A 26547-nucleotide genomic window follows, 5' to 3' on the forward strand; every position below is an offset into this window, starting at 1 on the left:
GCGGGGGAAGGAGGTGGAGGGGTGGGAGGAGGGCGACGGAAGAGGAGGTAGCGGCGCGGAGATCCCGGTGACGGCGGTAAGGCGGTGCGCCGCCGCGCCTGCTCCCTGAGCGCGCTGCCGGTACTGCTCGCGCTGCCCGAGGCCCGGCGCGGACTGGACGGAGGCGATCCTCGCGCAGGCAGCTCTCGCGTGGGGTCTCGCCGAAACCCGGGAGGGCCGGGACGCAGAGGGAGCGTCCGCCGCGCGACGCTGCGGGACCGCGGGTGGGCGGGCTGAGGGGCGGAGGACCAGCCGACCCCGCCTCCCGCGTGCTGCAGCCGGAGCCGCCACCGCTGCGGCCCCGCCGAGGCTTTAAACAGCGGGGCCCGCCCCGCGCCCACTGCACTCGCGCGCCGACTCGGCTGCCGGCGGCGTTTGTGCCGGTCCGGGCTAGCGGCGGCGACTGGCGGGTGGAGGGGCGAGCAATTCCGTCACCTGGCGTCGTGGCCGCAGGCACCGCCGGCGGGGGGCGCGGAGGGCTTGCAGCCCGCGACGTCCGCCAGGCTCTCCCAGTCTGCCGGGGGTCGGGCGGCGATGGAACCGGGGCCCACGGCGCCCTCCTCCGGCGCCCCGAGGCTTCCCGGGGTCGGTGAGACGCCGCCAGCTGCCGCGCTGGCCGCCGCCGCGGTGGACCTGCCTGGCACGGCCGTGCCCTCAGCGTCCGAGGATGCTGCGGCCGCGAGCCGGAGCGGCGGCGGGGTCCGCGGGGAGGGCGCCGCGGCGGCTGGGGACGGACTGGGCAGACCTCTGGGGCCCACCCCGAGTCAGAGCCGCTTCCAGGTGGACCTGGTTTCCGAGAACGCCGGGCGGGCTGCGGCGGCCGCGGCGGCTGGTGCCGGGGCTGGGGGCAAGGAGACCCCAGCGGACGGGAAAGCTAGCGGCGAAAGCGCACCAGGCAAAGGCAGCGAGGAAGCCAAGGGCCGCTTCCGCGTAAACTTCGTGGACCCGGCTGCCTCCTCATCCGCCGACGAGAGCCTGTCGGATGCGGCGGGGGTCGGAGGCGAAGGGCCCAACGTGAGCTTCCAGAACGGCGGGGACACGGTGCTGAGCGAGGGCAGTAGCTTGCACTCGGGCGGCGGCGGCGGCAGTGGGCACCACCAGCACTACTACTATGACACCCACACCAACACTTACTACCTGCGCACCTTCGGCCACAACACCATGGACGCCGTGCCCAGGATCGATCACTACCGGCACACCGCGGCGCAGCTGGGCGAGAAGCTACTCCGGCCCAGCTTGGCTGAGCTCCATGATGAGCTTGAAAAGGTGAGCTCTCCCGACCCCTCTCCCTGCATCCCTCTCACCAGTCCTCCCTCTTTCCCCAACCACTGGTCCTCCTTGACCGGGGGGATGTGGCCGCCGGCTGGCCACGGGTGAGGTGGCGGGAATGGACGTGCACGACTCCGTTGGCTTCTCAGCAGTCAGCTGTCAAGGGTGGAATTGCAGAGGAATGTAACTTAATCTCATAAAAGTTTGCAGCGGGTTAAGCTAGTTAGGTAATGGAAGAGAGGCTGCGTGTAACAACCTTCACCATTCACTTGTGTGTCTCCTGTATACTTTTTCTCACCCACGCTGTAACAGTCACCATCCCTCTGAATGACAGTTGTGCCTCTGGGCTCCTTAAAGGGAATGTGCGAGGAGGTTTAGGTGAGGATGTCTCTGGGGAGAGAGGGGAGAGCACCTACCATCTGCGCCCTTTTTAAAGGTTGTAGTGTATGGCTTATGTACACCCACTAGGGGTCTCGAGAGTGGGAACGCTAGTGTTTGAAGGGAGAATCTTAACCGGATGTGTTTATTATAGTCTATGAATTATTAAAGCTGAAACCTGCTATCTTGACTGTGCAAAGGATTATACAGATATTGAGATATGCTGTTCCTAATAATGGCATAAATCTGTTTTTTATTACATAAATTTTTGGAGAGGACTATATAAAGATTACCGGGAGTCGGGGGAACGCAAAGTCCAAAATAGGGGGACGGCAGAGAAAGAAACTGAGAATGAGAAACAAGAGAATTGGTTTTTTTCTATGAAGGATGTCCATAACTTCTGGGGTCCTGCGTAACTGGTTACACTTAGTGAACAGAAAACCATCCCTATAAGGTCTATTGATGTCTGCAATTCTGTTTTTTATGGCCACATATGATTTTTATTTCTTCAGGGCCCAATATTATTATTTTGAGATAACCTCAACACTTTGAGATTTGATTAATATTTAACTTTTATGAGTTCGGATTACTTGATTTCCACTTTAACAAGTATATAATGATTACATCGATGAGATATTGTGAATGCAAATGTGGAAAAGTTTAAACACAGAAAGTATGTAATTTTTTTTGGATGTGATTATTTGATCTCATACAGTCATTTCATACAAGACTATCCTTGTCTTAGTGTTTGATAATGTAACATTCGTACAGTTTGAAATAATTACAGAGGTCCCAATCCTTAGAGCTTAGTGACTCTTTAAACACCTGACATCATTTAGCTTTCGATAATACTACTCCTGTTATTCCATTCTGGTATTTTGTCATATCAGAAGAAAAATGATTTTTAAAACACTTATACTTCTATACTCTTTCAAATTTATTATTTTTACCCTTTCAAAACTATACATCTTTGTAAAGTAGATGTGTAGGTGGTAATTTCTCTTTTATTACAGCATTTTTATTATTTAAAAAATCATAAAGCTGTATTTCAGATAACACCAAAGCTGAGTAGTTTAGTAGTAAAGCAGTCTAAATTTACCCATAAGTGTTAAAAAGGGTTTTTAAATGGAAGTATGTTATAGACCTTGGACTTGTAAGCATCCTATAAAATTGTCTGAATAGCAAAGCACTTCGAGTTCTCCAAAACTTGAGGGTTTGTGTTTGGGAGCTTTTGATCAGTTTACAGTGTCTTAAAAAGAACACCTGTATTGTTAGCTGTGTGGTTGAAGAAACCACTCAACCTTTTCAGCCTCCTCTCCTGCTTATTTTGAAGACTTCATTTTGAAGATTAGAAAGAAATGAACATCAAGGCCCGTGTTCAGTGCCTGGAAAATAGTGGCTAGTATAGTTATTATTTGATACATGTTGGTCCTTCAGAAAGTACATAAACTCTAGGATTCTCTTAATTTCTACTTTATTAGATGAATATAGTATATAAAATGTTATGTTTATAGTTCATTTATGCAACAGGTGGTATAATGAGTTGTTTATAGTTCTTGTTTGTTTTTGTTTTTACCTTCTGCCCCTTGGTTCCTTTATGGTCGGTGAAAAAGGTATGTTAGGTTAACTAAGCATAGAATCTACTATGGAAGATAATTTTGTTTGGAATTTAGCAAATGGACTGAAGAAACATGTCACGTTAAGGAATACAGATGTGGATATAGAGATATACCACTGTTGAAGGAGGGCAGGAAAGGGGTTATAACATAGTTTGATTAGATCCCAAAAGGTTGTTCATCACCCAGTCTAGATTTACTTTTACCTGCATAAAATCTCTTCTAAACTTCTAGCCCTCAATGAATCATAATATTTAGAATTCTGTAACATTGAATTCTAGCACTTGATCAGTGTCCTGTAGGCTGCTTTGGTCACTGAGTGCTTAAGAACCTACCTTAACTGGATCTAACTCTGTGCCATGTTCTATAGCAGGACAAAAGAAGTAAAAGACAAGAACTCTAGATCCTTATTAGGAGAAAGAACTATATTCTCAGTCTTCCACTTGAATTCCTTTCTTTGCCCACCACTGTGACTTAAACGTTTTTTCCCTAAAAATCCAAATGAAGTGAAATAAATATTCATGCTGCATCTTGCTGTCTTATGCAGCCATTGTAGAGCCAGGACTCATGAGTTTTTCCATTTATCAAATATTTATTGGAGACAGGAGTTTGTTAGGTATTGGCCACCTGGCTATTGGTACTGTGGGTTGATGCAGTGGTCAGCAAAACAAATATTGTGCCTAGATATACCGTAACCAAATAGTTGCACAAATAACATAGTTTTACCAACTTTATTTGCAGTGCTATGTAAGAAAGATGTAGGGTCTAGTAAGGATATAATGGGACCTGATCATATTGGAGTTGGGAAGGCTTGTTTTCAAGAAATGTGACATCAAGCTAAAACCTAGAGGGTAAGTTAATGATAGGGCAGAACAGCATTCCAGGCCTAGGGAACAGTATATGTGAATATAGTGAGGGGAAGAGAGTGGTGTGTCCAAAGAACTATCAAGAGGCCAGTAGAAGATTTTATTATAGATACAGTGGCAGGTTCTTGAAGGATTTTTTGTGAGGTAGCAACATGATCTGGTTGGTTTGAACATCTCTGGCTGCTGGATAAAGAATGGATTGGCAGGGGCAACAGTGGAAGCAGGGAGACCCAAGCTCTTACTGAGTTACAGATAATAACAGTTGGTGGCAGAATGAGTTGCATGCAGGTGGATTGGATATGGGAGTGAAAGAGAAGCGGATTCCCCGATTTTGGACTTGAGCAACTGTGTAGATGGTGCCACCATTGCCTGAGGTGGCCAACCCAGGGGAAGGACTATATATGAGAGGGGAAAGAGAGAATTGTGTTTTGAGTAGTATCTTGAGCTGGTAAGATAATTAGCCCAAGGGTCATATTGAGGGAGGGGGGCTGAATACATGTTATATCTACATAAACTTTATGTATATGTATGTATATACACATATGTACATACACACGCAGGTATGTGTACATGTATGTGTATGTATATACATGTGTACATACGTGTGCATATACAACAAAAATATATATGTGTGTCTATATACAGAGAGAGAGAACGCGCATGCACGCGCTGAAGTCATGGACTTGAAATGACTTCAGTACAGTGGGAGGATAACAGAAAAGAATTCGAGTCAGGGAGGGGCGCCTGGGTGGCTCAGTCCGTTAAGTGTCCAACTTTGGCTTAAGTCGTGATCTCACGGTTTGTGGATTCGAGCCCCACATCCGGCTCTGCTGTCAGCATGGAGCCTGCTTGGGGTACTCTGTCTCCCTCTTCTGCCCCTCTCCCATGCAGTTGCATGTGCGCAGTTTCTCTCTTTCTCTATCAAAAATAAATAAACATTAAAAAAAAAAGAAAAAGGAAATAGGGTCTGGAGTTGGGAATAGGGAATGTGTAAGTCTGTTAGAAGTTGAGGAGACGAGAGCAAGGGGAACTGAGAAGGAGCTGCTAGGCTGGTGAGAAATAGCCAGGATAGCAATGTCAGGGAAGCTGAGAGAAGAGTTTTAAAGATGCCAGAAACCCTTCAGTGCTGATGCCAGGAATTGATTTTTTTTTAAATGTTTTTCAAAAAATGAATCCAAAGTAGTGATTCTTGCCCCTACAAGAAGAAATTTAAAAGTGAAAGGCAAACAAATAAGCATTTGATGGGCAACTTCACTTACAGATGGACAACATGATGATCAAATGTAGAAAAGTTGGGTGGTAGACAATGCATAATAGCTTCTACTGGATTTAAAGCATTATTAAAAGAGTTCTAAAGGTAGAATTACCTTTGCACAGTAGTCCTTAGTCAAAGCTTGAGAGCCTTTGGTGGTTGGATGTCAAGACTTTGCATATGGCCTCTCTGTTACAGCCTTTTTCCCTAATAAGAAGAGGAGGAACTACATTTAGTGTCTTTTATGTCTCCCTGAGCTTACTCATTTTTCATACGTTGTGTCAGAAGCAGTTCTTACACATATTATTCGTGATAAAATGGGTTCACAGAAGCTGAAGAAATTACTTACTGCTACTCATAGAAAGTGATACAACTGGAAATCATTCCCAGGGATTTCTCACTCTAAGGCTTAGAAATAGTAAGTAGCTCTTATCTCTTAGTATGATCTCTTCTGCCTTCCTGTTCCCCAGGCGTGCTGTGAGATGACAGGGATGTTGAGGGGGACATGTTGGAGATTACCAACATCATCCCTCTGCCCTGATTTCCTTAAAGTGGAATGATTATATAACTGAGAGATATGAGGAGGAATGCTTGTGAAAATGTGATTATTGATGAACATGACTGTCGCTTTCATAGGATATGGGCCTGTGTCTCATTTATCTCCATACAGAGAATAGGTACTTAATAAACATTTGTTCATTGAATGTATCAGGGTAGGTAGTTCTTCCTTCTTAACAAGGAATTTACGTAGAACATCATACAGTATGTTATCTCCACGTACTCGTGTAGCTGCTTCTCTGAGTGGGTTGCATTGATTCTTGGACAAGAAATTCCACACACTACTAACTACTTCAGTACATAGCTTGCGTCCTTGAAGGTTCCTGAAGGAACAAGAATGGGTCACATCCTGGGAAGGGAGGGCGGGTAGGAGAGTGCCAGGACTGAATAAAGGTGGGAACCTGATAAGAAATATTTGCACATGGCAAAGTCAAACTTGAGAGATTTTACACTTTTGCCAGGGGCTCTACCCTGCTTAACCCAAGCCACCTGAAGTGAAAGCTGGTTTTTCCATAATACTGTACACAGTCCCCCAGGTTGTCTACCCTGCCTGGGTAGAAGGAAAGATAAACTTTGGGATTTAAAGTGTGGCAGAACTGTACATTGCTATCATAATTGATGTCTTCCCAATCCCATGAGACTGGAGGGGACTTGAGGGGGACATGGGTTGTTTTTTTGTTTTTTTTTGTTTTTAACGTATATTTTATTTTTTGAGAGAGAAAGGACAAACAGGGGAGGGGCAGAGACAGAGGGGGAGACACAGAATCCAAAGAAGGCTCCAGGCTCTGAGATTCAGCACAGAGCCTGATGCAGGGGTCGAACACACAATCCTGAGATCATGACCTCAGCCGAAGTCAGATGCTTAACTGACTAAGCTACCCAGGCAGCCCTCTTGGTTCTTTGGTGTTGAGTGTGTTTGTTTCAAATAATTTTTTTAATGTATTTATTTAATTTGAGAGAGAGAGAGCACAAGTAGGGGAGGTGGAGAGGCAGAGAGAGAGAGAGAGAGAGAGAGAGAGAGAGAGCGAGAATCCCAAACATGAGGATCGTAAGAATTTGCCAGGGCAGAATCCAACACAGGGCTTGAACTCAGGAAATCAAGGGTTGGACACTTAATCAACTGAACCACCCAGGTGCCCTTTAAATAAATTTTAACTCCGTGTTTCATATATGTGTTTGGAATGTTTCCAGTAGTAATCCTATTGATACCTTGCTGAAGTGAAATGAGTATGGATTTAGTTGTTCAACAAATTCTTACTGAGCACCAGCAGCAACAGCACTGTTTTAAGTGCTGGAGATACAGCCATGAACAGAGACAAGTCATGGAGCTTTCATTCTGGTGTTAGGAGAAAATGAGCAAATGGGTCAGATGTAATTACTGTGCAGAAAAATTAAAGGTGGTGATGGCTGGGGTAATGCTGTATAAGGGTGGTCAGAGAGGGCTTCTCTGAGGCATGAACAGACTCTAGATGAGGGATCACCCCTTGCAGGTACTTGGGGTAGAAGAGCAATCGAGGCAGATGAGTGAACAGCACCATGACCCTGAGGTGGAAGTGTGTCAGGGGTGATTGAGATACGAGAAGGCAGCAGTACTGGAGGAAAAAGAGGGAGAGAGAGGAGAGGAGGTCAGAGCAGTTGGGAGGAGCAAACCTAAAGTAATGGTGTTTGAGGTGATGACAGGTGTTAAGGTGCTAGGTATATTTAAAAGATAGAATTGTTGGGATTTGCTGATGGTTTGGATGACGGGTGTGTGGAAAGATTAATGCTAGGGTTTGTTCCCTGTTTGGAATGGAGTTGATACTTGAGATGAGGAAGATTGTGGAAAGAGCAGGTTTGGGAGGTGGATTCAAGAGTTGGTTTCATTGTGCAAATTAGTTCTACCATGGGGCAGGCACTAACAAAATGACAGCCTCTACTTTGTGAAATAATAGTACTTAAAAATGGGTTTTAATTTGTAGCTTAAAAATGTGCTTTCATACTTCAAATTTTAGGTCAAGCCATGAATCAGTAGTTGTTCAGAAAGAGTATACAGCCGAGTACAAAGAGTGGGCAACAAAGGAGTGAGGGATGGACAACAATGAAAACAACTTAAAATAATTGAAGTTAAAAACATATCAGTGTTTTCTTATTTAAAATATGAAAGCTGTCATCTGCCACTGACTCCTTTATCCTGGATTTTTTTACTAGAATCTGTATCAGTGCTGTCTAAAAGCTGTTACGAAAAACTGGTACTGATAGAGAACTTGGGGATTTCTAATTAGAAGGTGGGAAAAATCTAAAAAGCAAAAACAGCTTAGTGGAATGTTGTCTCTGCAGAAGCTAATTATGACAGGTGATTTGTAGTGCCCTTGGGCTCTGAAATTTCCTTGCTTTAAATTTACACTATGCTGTTTTTCAACATTGACTAATGAGACATTCATCTAGGTTGAGAATCATAGAAACATCTGAGATGGTTCTTTGTTTTGGTGTCACTTATTCCTTCAACAGTGTGGTTTCTAACAGAGTTAACTATATAAGTCATTTTGGGGTTTTGTGGAGGGTAGGTGACTTTGTAGGGTAGGCTTGATTTTTCCAGTGGAGATTTAAACGACCTGTGAGGACCCTGACCACCTGCTGTGCTATGGCTTCTGTGCTATCATTTTATTTAAATAGTTCTTGTTAAAGTGACCGGTGACCTCCATCCTATTACCAGGTCCAGAAAACCTCCTCCCCTCACCCCCACCTCCTCAGCATTCAGCCTTCCAGCAGAATTTGATTTTCTCTTGAGCTCTTCTTTGCCCTTCTTTGGACTTTGTAACACCACTTTGCCTTTTAACTTTTCTCCCTTTCTGGCTCTTTGAGCACAGGGTCTTAGGCAGTCTCCATCATGTCCAAATTGGCCTTCCTCAAGGCTTGATTCTGCCTTTTCTTCTTCCTCTGTTTTCCTTTTTCTTTCCCTATGCTGTATCATCTGTAGGCTAATGAATCCCCAAATTTTGTGTCCTACCCACATCTCTTTAGTGCGTTCAGGACATCCAGTGACTATGGGATATTTTTGCTTCTTATCTGAAGGACACCCTGTACTCACACACTTAGGATTTTCTCCCTCCCATTCCAAAAGCAAAACGAACCAGGCATCTTCCAGTATGCCCTATGTCTCCATGGATGGTACCACTATTCATTGTGTTACACAGGTGAGAAGTGTATGAGTGAGTCATCCTTGATACTTTTTTTCATCCTCCCTCATTGAGTTTATCACCAAGTGCTTTCTATCCCCTATATTTCCTAAATATTCTTTTCATCTTCACTGTTCCCATCCTAAACCAAACTGTAGCATGTCCCTCTGTAACCTAATAACTGGATTTCCCCTATTCACTGTGCACTCCCAACACTGTTGTACCTAGAGTAGTTTTAAAACAAAAAGGATATGTTATCCCTTGGCTTAAAACTAGCACCTCATTGTCCGTGTCTGGCTTACCTGTTCCTCACTGTTTCAGTTACTCGGTGGCACAGTATTTCCTTTGGCCATAGGGCCTTTGTACATAATATTGTCCAAGATCTCTTCCTCCCTTCTCCTCCATACATGCATTGTTAACTTTTCACTTTTAAGATTTCACTTCCATCCTGTTTCCTCAGAGAGGAAGCTTTTATCCTCTAGCTGGGACAAAACGCTTCTTCCCTGAGAGCCTTTATATCATGTGATAATAGTATATTTATTAATGTGGTTATTTGAATTGGCATGAGTTGACTTCAGGCTCCCTGAGAAGCAAACTATGTCTGTGGCTACTTATCATTATGTGTTTCTAGTACCTTTTATATAGTTTTGACTGTAGCATGCCCTGAACCAATACATTTTGAAATAGAGAACTCATTCTTTGTCAATTAATGGAATACAAAAGAATCTTATACTCTTTGACACACCTTATATTTGTTATTTAGAATCTCTAAAGGACATTTGACAGACAAATTACCCCAATATGCATATTGGGAGTTTAAGAAGCCAAAGAGCCCAGTAAGTAACCTGTCCAAAATCCTAGGACTTGTAACTACCTGAGCCAGGGTTGGAACTTGGAGCAAATATTCTGACTTTAAGTTGGTGTTAATTCCAGGATCCTGTAGTTTAATACTGTATAAGTTCTTTGTTGTTTCGGTGATTGTTTTCATTTTTAAATACCCATGACAGTTGTTTTTAAGTTCATTGAAAATAATGTAGGAGAGATTTGGAATCCTCAGTATTATTGTATGAATGTATATCTTTTTCTAGTGGAAAAAAATTATAAGAGGGGTGCCTGGAAGGCTCATTCGGTAGGTCATGATCTCGCATTTTGTGAGTCGAGCCCAGCATCGGGCTCTGTGCTGACAGCTCAGAGCTTCATGCCTGCTTCAGATACATGTGTCCACCTTTCTCTCTGCCCCTCCCCCACTCACATTCTGTCTCTGTCTCAAAAATAAATAAACATTAAAAAATAAAAATTTTAAAAATTAAATATAAGAAAGGTTTTTTTTTTTTCGGGGCGCCTGGGTGGCGCAGTCGGTTAAGCGTCCGACTTCAGCCAAGTCACAATCTCGCGGTCCGTGAGTTCAAGCCCCATGTCAGGCTCTGGGCTGATGGCTCGGAGCCTGGAGCCTGTTTCCCATTCTGTGTCTCCCTCTCTCTCTGCCCCTCCCCCGTTCATGCTCTGTCTCTCTCTGTCCCAAAAAAAATAAATAAACGTTGAAAAAAAAAATTAAAAAAAAAAAAAAGAAAGGTTTTTTTTTTTTTTTTTTTAAGATCTAATTGTCAGTAATCTGCATACCCAAATGGAACTCAAACTTCTAACCCCAAGATCAAGAGTCCTATGCTCTGCTGACTGAACCAGCCAGTCGCCCCTGAGGAAGTTTGTTATAAATGGAATCTTAACTAAGGTTTTGTTTCCTCTGCCTTTCCCTATCCGTACATACCTCCCAAAAGACCTAAATTTTTTAATGTTGTAGGGCTATGCTTTCTGCTAGTGTAACCAGTAGTCCTATGTGGCTGTGAAACTAAGTCTAAACTTAAGTTTAAAATTCAGTTTTTCAGTTACTAGAGCTACCCTTTATGTGCTTGAATACCCACATGTGGCTAATGGCTACCCAAGTGGGCAGCTGGAGAGCTGGAAAATTTGCATCATTACAGAGAGATCCATTAGAACATGCTATCAAGAGAAGTAATACTTAATAGGACTTTTTTCCTTCCTTCATTTCTCCTTTCTTTTCTTCCATATTAAATAGCCTAGTTTAAAATAACTAAAGTCAGGGGTGCCTGGGTGGCTCAGTCGGTTGAGTGTCCAACTTCAGCTTAGGTCATGATCTCCACAGCTCATGAGTTTGAGCCCCACATCAGGCTCTGTGCTGACAGCTCAGAGCATGGAGCCTGCTTCGGATTCTATGTCCGCCTCTGTCTCTGCTCCTAACCCACTTGCATTCTCTCTCAAAAATAAACATTAAAAAAAATTTTAATTATTAAAGTCAAATTTTCTTGTAATTTTGCATGGGATCCTTCCTCATATAAAGGTGTTTAGACATATTAGGCCCTCCATGAAGTGTTTGTTGAACAGTGGAAACTTCCCATTTCTATCTGAGACTGAAAATCTGGGTCTTTAATTGGAAAGGTTATAAGGAATTTCTTAATATTGTATAAAGTGTTAAGGCTTCCAAAGCACTCTTAACTTACATATCTGTATTTGGTCTTCAAATCTATCGGAGGAGGTAAGTTTTAAGAAGATCTTGAAGTAGCAGTCTCATTTTGCAAGGTCTGGTTTGTCTAAAGTCAACACAACTGATACTTGGTTAGGCTGAATCTTGTTGAAACTGGGTCTTTGCCTTCCTCTCCTTTTCTTCTGAACCAGTGATTTCTAAATAAGAATCCCCTGGAGAAAACTACAGACTCCTTTCTTCCAAAATTTTTAAAAAGCTTTCCTGGTGTTTCCCAGAGAGCCAGGTTTAAGAACCAGTGTCCCAGAGCATGTTGAGAGTCTTACACTTTGGTTGTGCCTATGACAGTAGTACATTGTTATTTTTTTGATGTGCTGATGATACTCAACTTTAAAATACCCTTATATACGATAAGGGTACTACTCTCAAGATCTCCCTTTAACTCTTCAATAACATGTACTGAATTGCATTAAGTTACCAGTTATTGGATATCTGTCGTGTTTCAGGAGCTTTCTGTAGTCTGAGCACAATTAACTTCCAAACCAGGTAATTTATCAATAGACAAACTCAGAGGCTAAGAGAACTTGCTGAAGTCTCTTAGCCAGTAAGTGATAGATGGCTGTTTATATATACCTGGAAACATTAACAAAAGCTTACCTGTGAGGTATTGGGGCCGACATGTATATTGCTTTTTAAGTGGCCTCTTAAAATCCTGTAGGGAGGGGCGCCTGGGTGGCTCAGTAGGTAAAGCTTCTTCTGACTTCGGCTCAGTCGTGATCTCACAGTTCATCGGTTAGAGCCCGGTGGCAGGCTTTGTGCTGAAAGCTCAGAGCCTGGAGCCTGCCTGGGATCTCCGTCTCTCTGCCCCTCCCCCGCTTGTTCTCTCTCTCTCTCTCTCTCTCTCTCTCTCTCTCTCTCTCTCTCTGTCTCTCTCTCTGTCTCTCTCTCTCTGTCTCTCTCTCTCTCTGTGTGTGTGTCTGCCTTTCTGTCTGTCTGTCTCTGTGTCTCTCGAAAGTAAATAAAATAAAATCCTGGGGCACTTGGGTGGCTCAATAGGTTAACCGTCCGACTTTGGCTAAGGTCATGATCTCCTGGTTCATGAGTTTGAGCCCTGCATCAGGCTCTGTGCTGACAGCTCACAGCGTGGAGCCTTTTTCAGATTCTCTGTCTCCCCCTCTCTCTCTACCCCTCCCCTGCTTTTACTCTGTCTCTCTCGCAAAAATCAATAAAATATTAAAAAATAATAAAATCCTGTAGGGAAATCAGAGGTATTATAAGTACTAAGTGATAAGTGAATCCTAAGAGTTCATGTGGAATAGTGGGGCCTACATACTACTTTCTCTTTTATAGGACCTAATGGTTTTAGACATAAACACTCAGTCTTTCTATTTTAGAAATTAAGTTTTATGATAAATTACTTCCAGCATTGGTTTATCTGTAAATTTCTAGAAATAATAATATGCAATTCTGTAAATTTGTAGGCTTGGAAAAATTACTTGACTGTGAGTTAATCCCAATTATTTGGAACATTTGCTGACCAAAAAAAAAAAAAAAAAAAAAGAGAGAGAAAAGCTGATCTCTTAATTAAACAGAACAACAACAATAAAGGAAAGGTTTTCACATAAAAGGGATTCGATTGACTACACCTATACTTGGAAACAGTATAGTTATGCTTTATTCACAGTGATCACAAATATGGTGCTCTGGTTTCCAGAACCAAAGTAAGTTGGAAGGGAAAATGAATACTGGCAGAGGTGGATCCAGAGATAGGTAGCATGTCATAGAGGCAGAAGGCAAGTAAATCATAAAAAGCAGAAACGACGTTTTCAGTAAATAGCAGTCTAGAATAGCCCTTTAGAATTGATGCAAAGAACAGCACCTGAATGTTGGTTATTGTAGCATCTCCATTGCACAGTGCTGGCACAAAATTATTTTTGTTTTGTTTTGTTTATTTTTACAATAGTATTTTAAATCTTAAAAGACACTCCAGAAATGTACATTTTTGGGAAATTTCAGTCTCAAGCCATCCTAGAGTATCAAATTTTAAGAAGCTGAAAATTAATCCTTTTTTATAAAACTAACAATGTAAAAATTTACTCCAGGATTTCACTTTTTACTTAATTTAAAATGTTTTGTTATTATTTCATTATGCAAAGAAAAAATAGATTAGGAAAATAAGGAAAGCTTAACATTCTTATGTTTTTGTGTGCATTTTAAAAACTATACTTTTTTTTTTAATTTTTTTTTCAACGTTTATTTATTTTTGGGACAGAGAGAGACAGAGCATGAATGGGGGAGGGGCAGAGAGAGAGGGAGACACAGAATCGGAAACAGGCTCCAGGCTCCGAGCCATCAGCCCAGAGCCTGATGCGGGGCTCGAACCCACGGACCGCGAGATCGTGACCTGGCTGAAGTCGGACGCTTAACCGACTGTGCCACCCAGGCGCCCCTAAAAACTATACTTTTATAGTTGACTCTTCCCACCTAGCATTAAATAATCATTAGTAAATAAGTAATAGAAGTTTTCTGTTACCCACAGTAATCTGTTTAAGTGCATGTTTGGATAATGTTCTCATACATATACCCTGTGATAAAGACATGCTAATTTGCATTTTCTCTTCACAGACTTAGTCATTTACATCTATCATGATTTGGTTGTAATAAGCTTGGTATTTTGGATACTTGTTTTCTATTTTCTTGTTTCTTATTCTTCTAATCCTCTTTTCGTATTATCTTTTGTACTAATCAGATATCTTTTGGTATTGCATTTTAATTCTTCTTTTGACTTTCCAGTGATATATTTCTTTGCCTTATTATTTTAGTGGTTGCTCTATTTAGAGAGAATATTGAATTTCTTTAGCTAAAATCTGGGAACCTTAACAGAGACTCTTTTCCTTAGTGCTCTGGTTGTTATAAATTAGAAACCCCAATACAGTGTTGTAATTTTTGCTTTCAACAACCATATGGTTTTAAAAAAAAAAAGAAAAAGAAGAAAAGAGGGACACCTGGGTGGTTCAGTCAGTTAAGTGGCTGACTCGATATTAGGTCAGGTCCTGAGATCAAGCTCTGTGTTGGGCTCTGAGCTGAGCCTGGAGCCTGCTTGGGATTCTTTCTTTCCCTCTTTCACTGCTCCTCCCCCTACTCATGCTCTCTCTGTCTGTCTCTCAAAAAAAGAAAGAAAAATTGAAAAAAGAGAGAAGAAAAGAAAGTTGGATGTATGGTATATTACGCTCCTATATTCCCATTCATTTTCATTTCTTCTTGTAGATTTCTGTTGCTATCTGATACTGTTTTCCTCCCTTAACTACTTCTTGTAAAGGAGGTCAACTGATAACAAATTTTTTTGTTTTTTTAATGTAAAAATGTCTTTATTTCACTTCACGTTTGAAAGACAGTTTTGCTGGATGTACACTTCTTGGTTGACAGGGTTTTCTTCTTTCAGCTCTTTGAGTATGTACTTCCAATGTCTTGTGGCAACCATTGTTTCTGATAAGGCCATTGACCATATTATTTTCTCTTTACTTTTGGCTTTCAACATTTGTGTGTAGGTGTGTTTTCTTTCTGTGTGTATCCTTTTTGGTTTTGTTAAGTTTCTTCTCTTTGTAAGTTAATGCTTTTCACTGCTTCTGGCTGCCATTTTCATTCTGCTTTTGAGTCTGTTTTGTGAATTTGTCATTTCAGTTTTTGTGACTTTCAGGTCTAGAATTTCTAATTTTGAAAATACAGCTTCTGTTTCTCTGTTGAGATTCCCTTTCTGTTACTCACTGATAATTCACCTTTAGTTTTTTAACATATTTATTATAGCTGTTTTAAAGTCTTTATCAACTAAATGCAACATCTGAGGCTACTTGGGGTTAATTTTTAGTGATTGTTTTTTTCCTAAGTATGAGTTATAGTTCCTTTTTATTAATTTGGAGGTGAAAATTGTACATGCAGATAATATGTTGTAGCACCTTTGGGTGGTGATGGTTGTTTTATTTTCTTTTAAGGATTGTTGTTTTTTGTTCCAAGAAGTATTTAACTTGCCGGGCTTAGACTACAAACTGGTTTCTGTCATTCCACTGTGCAGTAGGTTTTCAGCTGCCAATTTTTTAGTCTGCCTCTTTGGACTGGGAAGTCTACCCTCTGCAATTTAGTGGTTTGCCAAGATTTGGGGCTTACCCTTGGTATCATTCAGGTTTTCTTTTCTGGAGATTGCCACTTAATTTCCAATTTCTCTTTTGGCTTTGGACTATCTTCTCTTCTATTTCTAAGTACTAAGGCTTCTATCCATTCAAGTTACACACAGTTGGGGAATGCTCTCCATTAAAAGACATCAAACTTAGGGATCTCACCCAGTGCCTCTGTATCTATAAAGAATGTTTCCTTTCTGGTTTTTGCTTTTTTTTCTATCTGCTTTAGGTTCTTCACCATGCATGTGTAGTTGAGCTGTCAGTCAGGGTTTTAAATCTTGGCCTTCCACTTAACTATTTGTGTGACCTTGAGAAAAAGGACTTGCCACCTTTGATCTGAAAGATGATATTTTTTATAGTGAGAAATACCATATATTGATGTGAAAAATACATGAAACAACAAGTGTATGCCATACTGTGACTGTAGTTTTTGCTATCACGTGGTTCTCTATATTGCTTTTATAATATTTTACCTACTTAGGATGCCACTGGTCATGTATTTATGTCCCTAACATCTTTTGATTCTTCTTATTTAAAAAGTAAAACAGTTTGGGGGAGCCTGAGTGGCTTAGTCCAATAAGTGTCCAAGTCTTGATTTCCCCACTCAGGTCATGATCTCATGGTTTGTCAGATCAAGCCCTACATTGGGCTCTGCACTGACAGCATGGAGCCTGGTTGGGATTCTCTCTGTGCTACTCTCTTTGCCCCTCCTTCACACATGCATGCATGCTCCCTCTTTCTTTCTCTCTCCAAATAAATAAAGTTTAAAAAAAAACAACGTGAGATAAAGATCACACAGTTATTGATACTGGGAGGTATAAGTTTTCTGGTAGTTTGAGTTATGTTCATACTGTTGGAGTTAGCAAGTTGTGTGGGATTTGAAATGATGCATACATTATGCTATTTTTAATGCACAGTGTTGTAACTCATTCTTGAATGGCTAGTAAAGAGCATGATGGGCTAGGTAGAGGACTGAATTCTTTGACTGTAATCAGCAGTTCTGACTTGGTTCATTGTAAAGTCACATGGTCACACCATCCACTTTTATCTGTGGCACTTGAGTTTTGAGCTTTGCATTAATGCCACTGGATATTAATAGACCATTGTTAACCAGAGCAGATTGGATTCCTATAAAACAATACTTTGTTTTGAGAGAGTAGTCTGTATGGGGAGCATTACACTGAATACACCAATCACCGACAGCACGGATAGGAAATGTTGGTAGCTTTGGGATGATATAATTGGCTAGTACTTGATGAAAAAATTGTTAGAATAAACCCAGCCACTTTGGCATCTAAATGTACATATGTACGCATCCATTTTTAGTTACTAATTTTACTATGTTTCAGGATTTAATTTAATGCTTTAGTTTACACTAGTAAACAGATGCTATTAATTATATGCAAGATTTTTATCTTTAAAGTGTCTTTAGTAATACCTTATTCAGAAGTTTAAGGATTTAAATTGCATTTTTTTGGTGAACTTTAACCTTTCTTTAAATGTAATTTGGGGTTTATTTAAATCCATAATAATATGCTTATAAACGAAGAATAATCCTTATTTATTAATAGTCCTGAAAAAGATATTCACTCTTTTGCCTGTCATTAGCTTTGATTTAATTTGCTTAAATAAAGCTGGGCCCAGAAGTTTGCTTCTCTTCTCAGACCGTGCTATCTAATATTAACCCTAACTGATGTAAAGTGATTATCCTTTCTCACTAAAGGAAATAGTGAAGAGAGGAAGCTGTCTAGTTTACTAAGCACATTTTAAGTGCCAGGTGAGTCACAAAAACATTTCCAGCAGTGTGATCCGTAATGATCAAAGCCATGTTATTTGTACTGTATTCTACTAAGTTGCTGGTAGGGTAGGTGATAAGTCTTTTACCAGAATGGTGATCCTATTTGTATGTAAAGGTCATTATTTTTAATTTTATCCTTCCAGAGGTAATATAATTCCTACTAATATCAATTTATAAGAAGCTGTATGGTAGAGTCTAGATAAATACCGTTTTGTAGTATTTACTTTCATGTATTTGTTTATCATCTGATTATAAACACACAGCATGGAAAGTTGCAGTAATAGATTGCTAATTAGTTGTTTGTAATAATAGCTCAAATCTATTCAGTAATTACTTGTTAGTGCCAGGCAAGAATATAGGAAAATATATATGTATATATATATTTATATATTTATATATAATTTAAATATTTATATATATATAATTAATATAAAATTTATATATAATTTATATATATACATATAGGAATATAGCAAAGAAAAAGACATAAAGCATAAATGATGATCTGTACAGTCATCATCCAGATCAAGAAACAGAACATTGCTGGTACCCCAAACACCCTCTGTGCACCTCTTTCAAATCCTCCCTCCCCCACCTACTGTCCTGACTTAATGGTGATTATTTGCTTGGGAGTTGGTCTTGATTTTATCCAATGCTTTTTGTTAGCTTTATGTGTTCCTGAAAAGTATTAGTCTAGTTTGCCTGCTTTAAAACTTCATATAAATAGAATCATACAGTATATTTTTATCTGTCATCTTTTGCTCGCTGTTATGGTTGTGTATTTATAATTCATTCAGTTTTATTTCTATTTATCTTCCACTGCGTAAAATGTTACAGTTTATTTATTCTACAGTTACGTGTTTGGATTGTTTTTGGCAGTTATTAACCAGTGTTGATAGGAACATTTTTATACACATGTCCTGCTTCATATTATATTTTGTATCTGTAGGGCTATCCCTTAAAGTAGAATTGCTGGGTTGAACGGTATGCATGTTTTCAGTTTGAGAAGATAATGCCCAAATTTATTTTCCAAAGCCGTTTATTAATTTATATTACCGCCAGCAGTGTATGAGAGTTTTTGTGTTCTGTGAATCATCATGTTTTTTCACTTGATCTTCTCAAACAGTATGGAGTAGCTAATATTACCTCCAGTTGACAGATGTGGACCCTGAGGGCCGGAGGGGTTAAATAGCTTCCCAGAATTTACATAGCTACTGAATAGCAGAGCCAGAATTTGAACCTGGATCTGACTCAGGAATAGACACTTCAGATTTCACTTGTACCATTACATGACATTGTTTGGAAAATAGACCTGACCTGTAAAGGGTCAATATTCATTTACTATGTCTTCGACAAAAATCACAGGAAAGGTCCGCGCCTTTGTGGATGCTCCATTTTAATGCATAATGGAGGAGTGGAGGTGGATGCATAGATTACAAATACTGAGTGAATAAAAAGATAATCACAGAGTGCCATTGTGCTATGACGACAATGAAAGGAGCGCTGATGAGGAGAAACTCTATGTTGGGCAGCCTGGGACGGAGGAGCCACACTTAATCTACGACCTAAAAGATTTGAAGGAGCCAGTCATCTTCAGAGTGTGTTACAGGCAGAGGGAACAGCAAGCAAAATGTCCCCCTCTGAGAAAGTACTTTAAAACCAGTATTACAACAATAAAGCAATATTACATCAAATTAAATATTTTAGTTAGAACGCTTTCAGTAATTTTCTAACTTAAAGGATAGGAGTTTGAGGGTGTATAAAAGTATGTATGATAACTTCCAAGGAAATTTACAGAAATAGGAAAGTGGTCTGTAATTGGAAATGTTTACTGTTTCTTTAATCTTGTTATAGGTGGTAACAAAACATTGATGATAAGTCTCAAAAATTTTGGGTAGGTAATTTTATTTTTCAAACCTTCCTGGAAAGGCATGGATGTGTAGGTGGATCCAGGAGTCAAGAGGTTACAATGGTAAAGCATATGATGGATGAAAGAAACTTGTATGACCTAGAACATTTGATATAAAGGAGTTACTAGCTGAAGCACCTGATGTGGGTTTTTAAGTGAAAAATAGAAAATCCTAGGTAACGTAAAACTGAACGATAGGCCTTTTCTTTTTTTTTTTTTTTTTTTTTTTTTACCTACTTTCTGTGCCATGATAGCTTTCAAATACACTATTAAAGTTAAATACCAGCTACAGCTCTATTGGTACACAATTTTATATTTAAACATTTGACATGTCTTCCCAGATAGATTATGTCCGGACCGTAGCTATTCTTTCTCTCCCATAGGGGGTCCAGGGCAGCTGTCTTTAAGAATCCTCTAGAGCAAAGAGTTTTGTAGACACTGTAGACCCTGGGGGCATTTCTACAAAGCACAAACAGGTTTAAAAATAATCCCCTGTGGTTCCATCCCATGTAGAACTTGTGTCTTTGTTAGGAGGACAATGTCAGAAGCTTTTAGCTTCTTTAGATGTGGAAGCAGAGGAAGGAGGGAAAGATGAAACAAGGTTGAAGAGTGAAAATAGCTGGGAAATTGCCAAGTTTGAGCAGGACATTTTCCTGAGTTGGGTGATTTGTCTGTCTTTTGTCCCCTTGCCCAAAATATTTTAATTGGCTCACTGTTGTATGTGAACTTCTACCATTTATAAGATTCTCAGGGTGCCTGGGTGGCTCAGTCTATTAAGCATCTGACTTCGGGTCAGGCCAGTGATTTCACGGCATGTGAGTTCGAGCCCCACATCGGGCTCTGTGCTGAAAACTCAGAGCCTGGAGCCTGCTTCAGATTCTGTGTCTCCCCCTCTCTCTGCCACTCCCATGCTCATGCTCTGTCTCTTTCTGTTTCTTGATAATAGATAAACATTAAAAAAAAAAAATGAGAAGATTCTCTGCACTGTCACATTAATAGCTGTATAGTTTGGGCTGTGTTAACCTCTTAAAAGACTGTTTCCTCATTTTTAAGTGAAGATAATACCTACCTCTCAAAGATGTGCCAATTTAGGGAAATAGGACGTGTAAACACTTAGGGAAATGTCTGGCACAGTAGTTTTCAGTAAATGGTGACTGTTATTAAAGTAAGCCAGACAGATTATGAAGGTCTCACATACTAAGAATTCTTGGTTGACCTAAGGTGATGAGTAACAAGTCATAGATTATATACAGCTATATTTAGTAAGAAACTTTTGCTTATTAAAAGCAGGAAAAGCTGTATTTCATCATATCTGGCAATATTAGTAGAAGAATTCTGGTGTGTATCACAGACTGGAATTGATAGGGTTAGATTCAGTGTCCGGGTTCACCTCACCCCCAAATATATAAAATCAAACTATTTTTTAACCCACAAACCAATTCTCATCCAGAATTGAACTCTTTGCAAGTAATTGGGAAGACATCATTCTTATCTCTATTATGTTTTCCAGATGTTCATGTGCTTATAGAAAATAGTAAGGGGGTAGGTCAGAAACACGTGGAACTAAGTGCACTAAGGCAGCTTGTGATAACTGCTAACTAAGCTTTTCCATCTTGTTTTTTTCATTTAGTGTGTTTATTAATTTGGGATAGAATTTAAAACAAATTTTGAAAGGAATTCTTATTTAAGTCTTATATGAGATCTCCCTTGATGTTGGACTTGTGACGTTTTTGATGGTTATAATTAGGATTTTTTAGCATTTAGATGATGTGGTCTTCCAGAATAATTTGAAATTGGACTAAACATTTTTTGTATATTGTTAAATTTATGTATTCTTTACAATAGTTACTATTACTGTACCTAGGACCTTCTTCTGAATAAGCACTTGTTAAATGCATTTAAAGTTCATAGCTGTGTATCAACATCCCTCCACCCCCACATTCTTTTCCTATTCATGTTGTTTCTGTAACTTTGGATTATTTGGTAAGGTCAATTTACTTTGTAAAAAGGTACATCAGTTCTGACTGAGATCCAAATTTTATTTCGTAGGTCAAAATGCTAGAAAGCAGTGTATAGTTATAGTTCCCTAGTCTACATTTGGCGGGGTCAATGAATTTTTGACTCCTTTTTTGTGGTAGCAAAAAAATGATTAGAGTGTGTGTGTGTGTGTGTGTGTGTGTGTGTGTGTGTGTGTATAGCTTTGTCTTCTTGAAAACTAATTCTCTGTCGTAATATATTCTCTTTTTTTCTTCGCAGCTTTATCTTCAATGAAATAATCAGCCTTGGGTTTTGTTTTGGTTTTATTTTGTTTCATTTTGGTAAAACAGTACCTTTTCTTGTTTAATCCTCACATTAGCTGTGTAAGTTAGCGTATTGGTTTAAGAACCACTTTCTAGTTGCGGAGGCAATACTAGAAGCAAATTGTGTTTGTCTAAAAAAATAGAGCTTTCCACAGAAACATAGACTCACAGTGGCTCCATAGAACATAATGACGACTCATGCAGTATGCATTTCAGGGAGGCAGTAGGCAGACAAAAGGAAGAGGAGTTCTAGTTGCAGAAGCAGTTAAGTGATGCTCACTGGCACGGGTTTTGGTCTTCCTGTACTGTGATAGGTTGAGCTGCTCAGCAGGTGCCACAGGAACATCCTTGACCAGGTACCTAGAACATGCAGAATCCTAGGCAGTCTGCCACCCTTGCTCAGACAGGGCATAATCTTGTTCTTGTTGAAAAGTGGTCAGGCACTGAAAAGCCAGGGCACCAAGAATGAGTTTTCCACAAGTTCTTTTGAAATATATAACCATAACTGAGTCATAATCTCACATTTCTAACATGGCACTGGCATTTAAATTTAAGTTGCTGTATTATAAGCAAGTTGTATCAGCTGGCTTTATAGTCACGAACTAGAAACCTCAACTGCTTTATGTGGCTGTGTTGTTACCAATTGATCTTTATTTAGAGAGCCTCAAGAATCCAGGGGGATGGTACTGGTGGGCAGGGATTGTCATTTCCCTTTTACAGATTAAGAAACTGACTGTTACAGAGAGGCTGTGACTTGAAATAGGGTACTATTGAAAAGGCACCCAACTTTTTTTTGACTGGGTTAAGCATTTAATTTAATAGAGGCTGCTTTGGTATAGTGGAAGAAAACCCACATTTAAGGCAGAAGACCTACCCTTACATCTCTAACCTCTGCTGTAAAAATAAGTCCAGGAGGGCTGGAAAGCACCTAATAATGATGCTTGATAAAATTGATTAATGAATGGTTGTTTAATGAATGAGTAGAAGGATGTGATTATGTTTTATGCCCAGAAACAGCTTTCTGCAAATGTAGAATCTTCAAATAACAGAAAAACATTAGAAGTTACTGTGGACTTTTTTTTTTTTTTTAATGTTTATTCATTTTTGAGAGAGACAGAGCGAGAGGGGGCGCGATAGAGAGAGAGGGAGACACAATCTGAAGCGAACTCATGCTCAGAGCTTTCAGCACAGAGCCTGACATGGGGCTCGAACCCACGAACCGTGAGATCATGACCTGAGCCGAAGTCAGAAGCGTAACCGACTGAACCACCCAGGTGTCCTAGAAGTTACTATGGACTTTAAAAAAAATTTTTTTTAATGTTTGTTTATTTTTGAGAGAGAGAGAGAGAGAGAGACAGAGTCTGAGTTGGGAGAGGAGCAGCGAGAGAGGGAGACCTAGAATCCAAAGCAGACGCCAGGCTCCAAGTTGTCAGCACAGAGCCCGATGTGGGGCTTGAACCCACAGACTGCGAGATCATGACCTGAGCCATGGTTGCACGCTGAGCCCACTGATCGACCCAGGTGCCCCATGGTGGGCTTTTTAATATATTAAATACAGTTAAGGGATGGGAACATTTCTCTTTTTGAGGAGTGTCCATATTTGAGCATCCATGAGTCTACCTGGAAAGAGTATTGTGGCAGCCTTAGGCCTAAAGTTTGCTCAGTTCTTTAAAATACAATTAAAACCGCAAACATTGTCTTTTGCCTGTTGTGACCTGAAATTGTTGAGCAAAGACACTTTTACCAAGTCATTACCAGTTTAATTGTAAAATCAGAATATTTGTATTAAAATAAATTAGATTTATTACCATTCTAATAAACATGACTAGAAATGTATTTTATTAGTATTTTAACTATTCAGAGGTTGCTGTGTTGAAACGGTCTTGATGTTTCTTTGCACAGTGATAAACACCTTACCAACTCATTCTTATCCCTGCACGGTCATCTTTCATGAGTATTAGTATCTTTCTCCTGTATATTGTAAAGACCATCTATGCTACATCATGCTAGAGATGAAAATTCTGTGGATTTAGTTACTGGGGTATCCAAAGAAAGAGAAATAAATGACATTTTAATGTAAGGTGAGCTAAAGCGTTTAACAATGAGAAGTGCAATGATGTGCACATTTGGGACCTGAGAAGGATGTACATACAGGACAGCCTTGCACTCCAGGTTACAGAGCTAGTCTAAAGCAGTATTAAAGTTTTCAGTGGTAATGTTTTGAAAACGTGGTCAAGTATTTTTTTTCTAAAGCTTGACTTTTATCCATTGTTTTGAAAACAAATCTGGTTTCATCGTAAGTTGTTTTAAAATTCTGAAGAAAATTGTTTTGTTAGGGAAGAAAGAGTAGCTTCATATATAAGTGGCTTTTTTTTTATGCTGAGAAATGATGATTAATCTTAGTGGATTATGGGTAGTGTCTTAGATCAAACAGAATTGAAGTATGACATTTGATACATAAAAGGTAATTTAAATGGGTGAATTTATGTTTAATTGTTGGTTTGGAAACTGAAACTTTGTAACAATTTTTTTAAGATATCCATTGAGGAATCTAACATACATTTACACTATTAAGGTTTTAATTATTAAGACCTTGCTATTTTTCTCATCAAATACTTTTTTTGATAGTTAGGTGTTTACTGAACCTAATCCAAAGAAGAGAAACTGTTTCCTTCTTTTCATGCAGAGGAAAGTTGCTGTTTATAGCACATTGACAATTTCTTTTTCTCATTTCATAAGAATTAGAATAGAAAAAAAAATATCCAAGTGGCACACCATTATGTGTACTCTGGCCTAAAATTCAGAGGGTAGGTCTGATCTGGAAATGAATAGGAGCCATCATTTTTACTTCACATACAGATAGTGTTTAAAGCCTTGGGTTTAGTGAAATGACCGTAGAAAGAAAATACAGAATAAGAAAAGGAGATGAGTCTAGGACCAAGTGTTATATTTAATTCCTGAGTAGAAGATGCTTTGAGAAAGTGTGGCGTTGGAAGAAATGTTTCAAGAAAGAGTAGTCAGCAGTGACATGCATTTAAAAAGTTGAATGGAGAGTGACTGAAAGATGTGCATTAGATGTGGCAGCAGAGAAGTCTTGGGATGTATTAAAGCTATTTTTGTGTTGTGGTGGGGTGAAGCCAGGTTGGCCGTCATTGAGGAATGTGCTGTAATATTTCAGCAAATTTGTCTGGGTATTTGTTAATGGTACGTACTGGTGGTTTTGTGTGGGCGGGGGGTGGGGGGTGGGAGGGGGTGGTCATTGTGTGGTAAAAAGTTAACCATCATTAAAGGAGAAGGAATGATTGAGTTGAGAAGGGAGAGAAGAGATTACCCATACTGCAAAAACTTTTTTCTCTACTCTGCAAAGAAATAATGGCCATGGAGACCAGAGTTCCTTTTCATTTTTGCATTTTCTGTGTCCTCAGAAAAATGGTCAACTCCTCACTCTTTCTCTCTGTAAGTTTCTTTTTTCATTTTGTTTCCATAGCTTCGCCCACTTGCTCTTCATCCCTGGCCCCTCTCCTAAGTTCCAGTCATGAATTTTTTAACAGCCTGATAGAACTCTTTAATTGTCTCATGACTCCTCAAATTGAGCATGTCCAACTGAATTAATCATTCCCTTTTCAGGCTAACATAATTTACTAGTATCTCTATTTCTTTCATTTCGAAATCCTTCCACTTACTGAGGGCCTAACTCTCTGGGTCTTTTATTGTTTTCCTGTCTCTTCCTCTCTTCCCCATTCTGTCCTCACCCCGAACAGCAGTCCTGTTTGGTAGACTCAGAATCACAATTGATATTTTCTGAAAGATTTTTCCCCACATAAATCCAAATTAATTTGGTCCACTTGGTCCATCTCATTTGATATGGTATTAGCCATAAAATTCAATTATGTTGTTTATTTTTGACCTTTTATCCATTATGTGAAAAACAGTAAAAAACACAAACCGATCATAACTGTGAAAATGTTAGTTGGGTTGAAGATATTATTTATGTAGCTTTTTATCAGCATAATTTTATTTCTTAATGGTAAATGTGAAATTTTCTGATTACAAGGTTTTTAAACAATTTTTTGTATGTATGCAGAATCCCACACTGACATTTTCATTCTTTTTCTGAAATTAATTTATTTAAAGGAACAAAATATGTGTATTCTACTTTGATTTCGTGTTACTGCAGGAAATTAATACTATGTAAACCCAATTCTATTATATTTAAATGTATTGATTGAACTATAAGTAATAAATACTTGATTATAATTTTTTAATTGTATGCTAGAGATTAGTAACGGTTTTTAAATAGAGCATTGGGACCTGGAAAGGAAGATAACTTTCATTTTATGTGGAGTCATGTTTATTCTAAAATACTGCTTTCATACATGCAGGAAAATCTTCATGTTTTGAATACAGTTCATAGTATAGTGGAAATTTACATAGTTATCACTAGATCTTCAACTTTGATGTGGAATTCTGATAAACACCCACAGCAAAAATTTTAAGATGCCTGCATGCTTTTTGCATTGTTAAAAAGACACCCACATTAGGGCGCCTGGGTGGCTTAGTCTGTTAAGCATCAGACTTCAGCTCAGGTCATGATCTCATGGCTTGTGAGTTGAAGCCCCACTTGGGGCTATGTGCAGACAGCTCAGAGCCTGGAGCGTGCTTGGGATTCTGTGTCTCCCTCTCTCTTTGCCCCTCCTCTACTCATGCTCTCTAGCTTGCTCTTTGTCTCTCTGTCTCT

At 39.8% G+C, this 26547-nt stretch overlaps 1 protein-coding gene across 1 annotated transcript in view; it reads left to right on the plus strand.

The window, feature by feature from the left end:
- The first annotated feature begins 488 nt into the window (after nucleotides 1-488).
- The window catches only part of SLC12A2 (solute carrier family 12 member 2), a 109443-nt gene continuing 83384 nt past the window's right edge, over nucleotides 489-26547 (plus strand). Inside the window, exon 1 of the mRNA XM_047084140.1 lies at nucleotides 489-1305. Coding sequence (XP_046940096.1) covers nucleotides 574-1305 — 732 coding nt within the window. The 5' untranslated portion in view covers nucleotides 489-573. The remainder of the gene's footprint in view (nucleotides 1306-26547) is intronic.

This window comes from Lynx rufus, unplaced genomic scaffold (genome assembly GCF_022079265.1).
Source record: "Lynx rufus isolate CCGP_SWC_20201006 ecotype Redwood Valley unplaced genomic scaffold, mLynRuf1.p SCAF_1, whole genome shotgun sequence".
Lineage (NCBI taxonomy): Eukaryota > Metazoa > Chordata > Mammalia > Carnivora > Felidae > Lynx > Lynx rufus.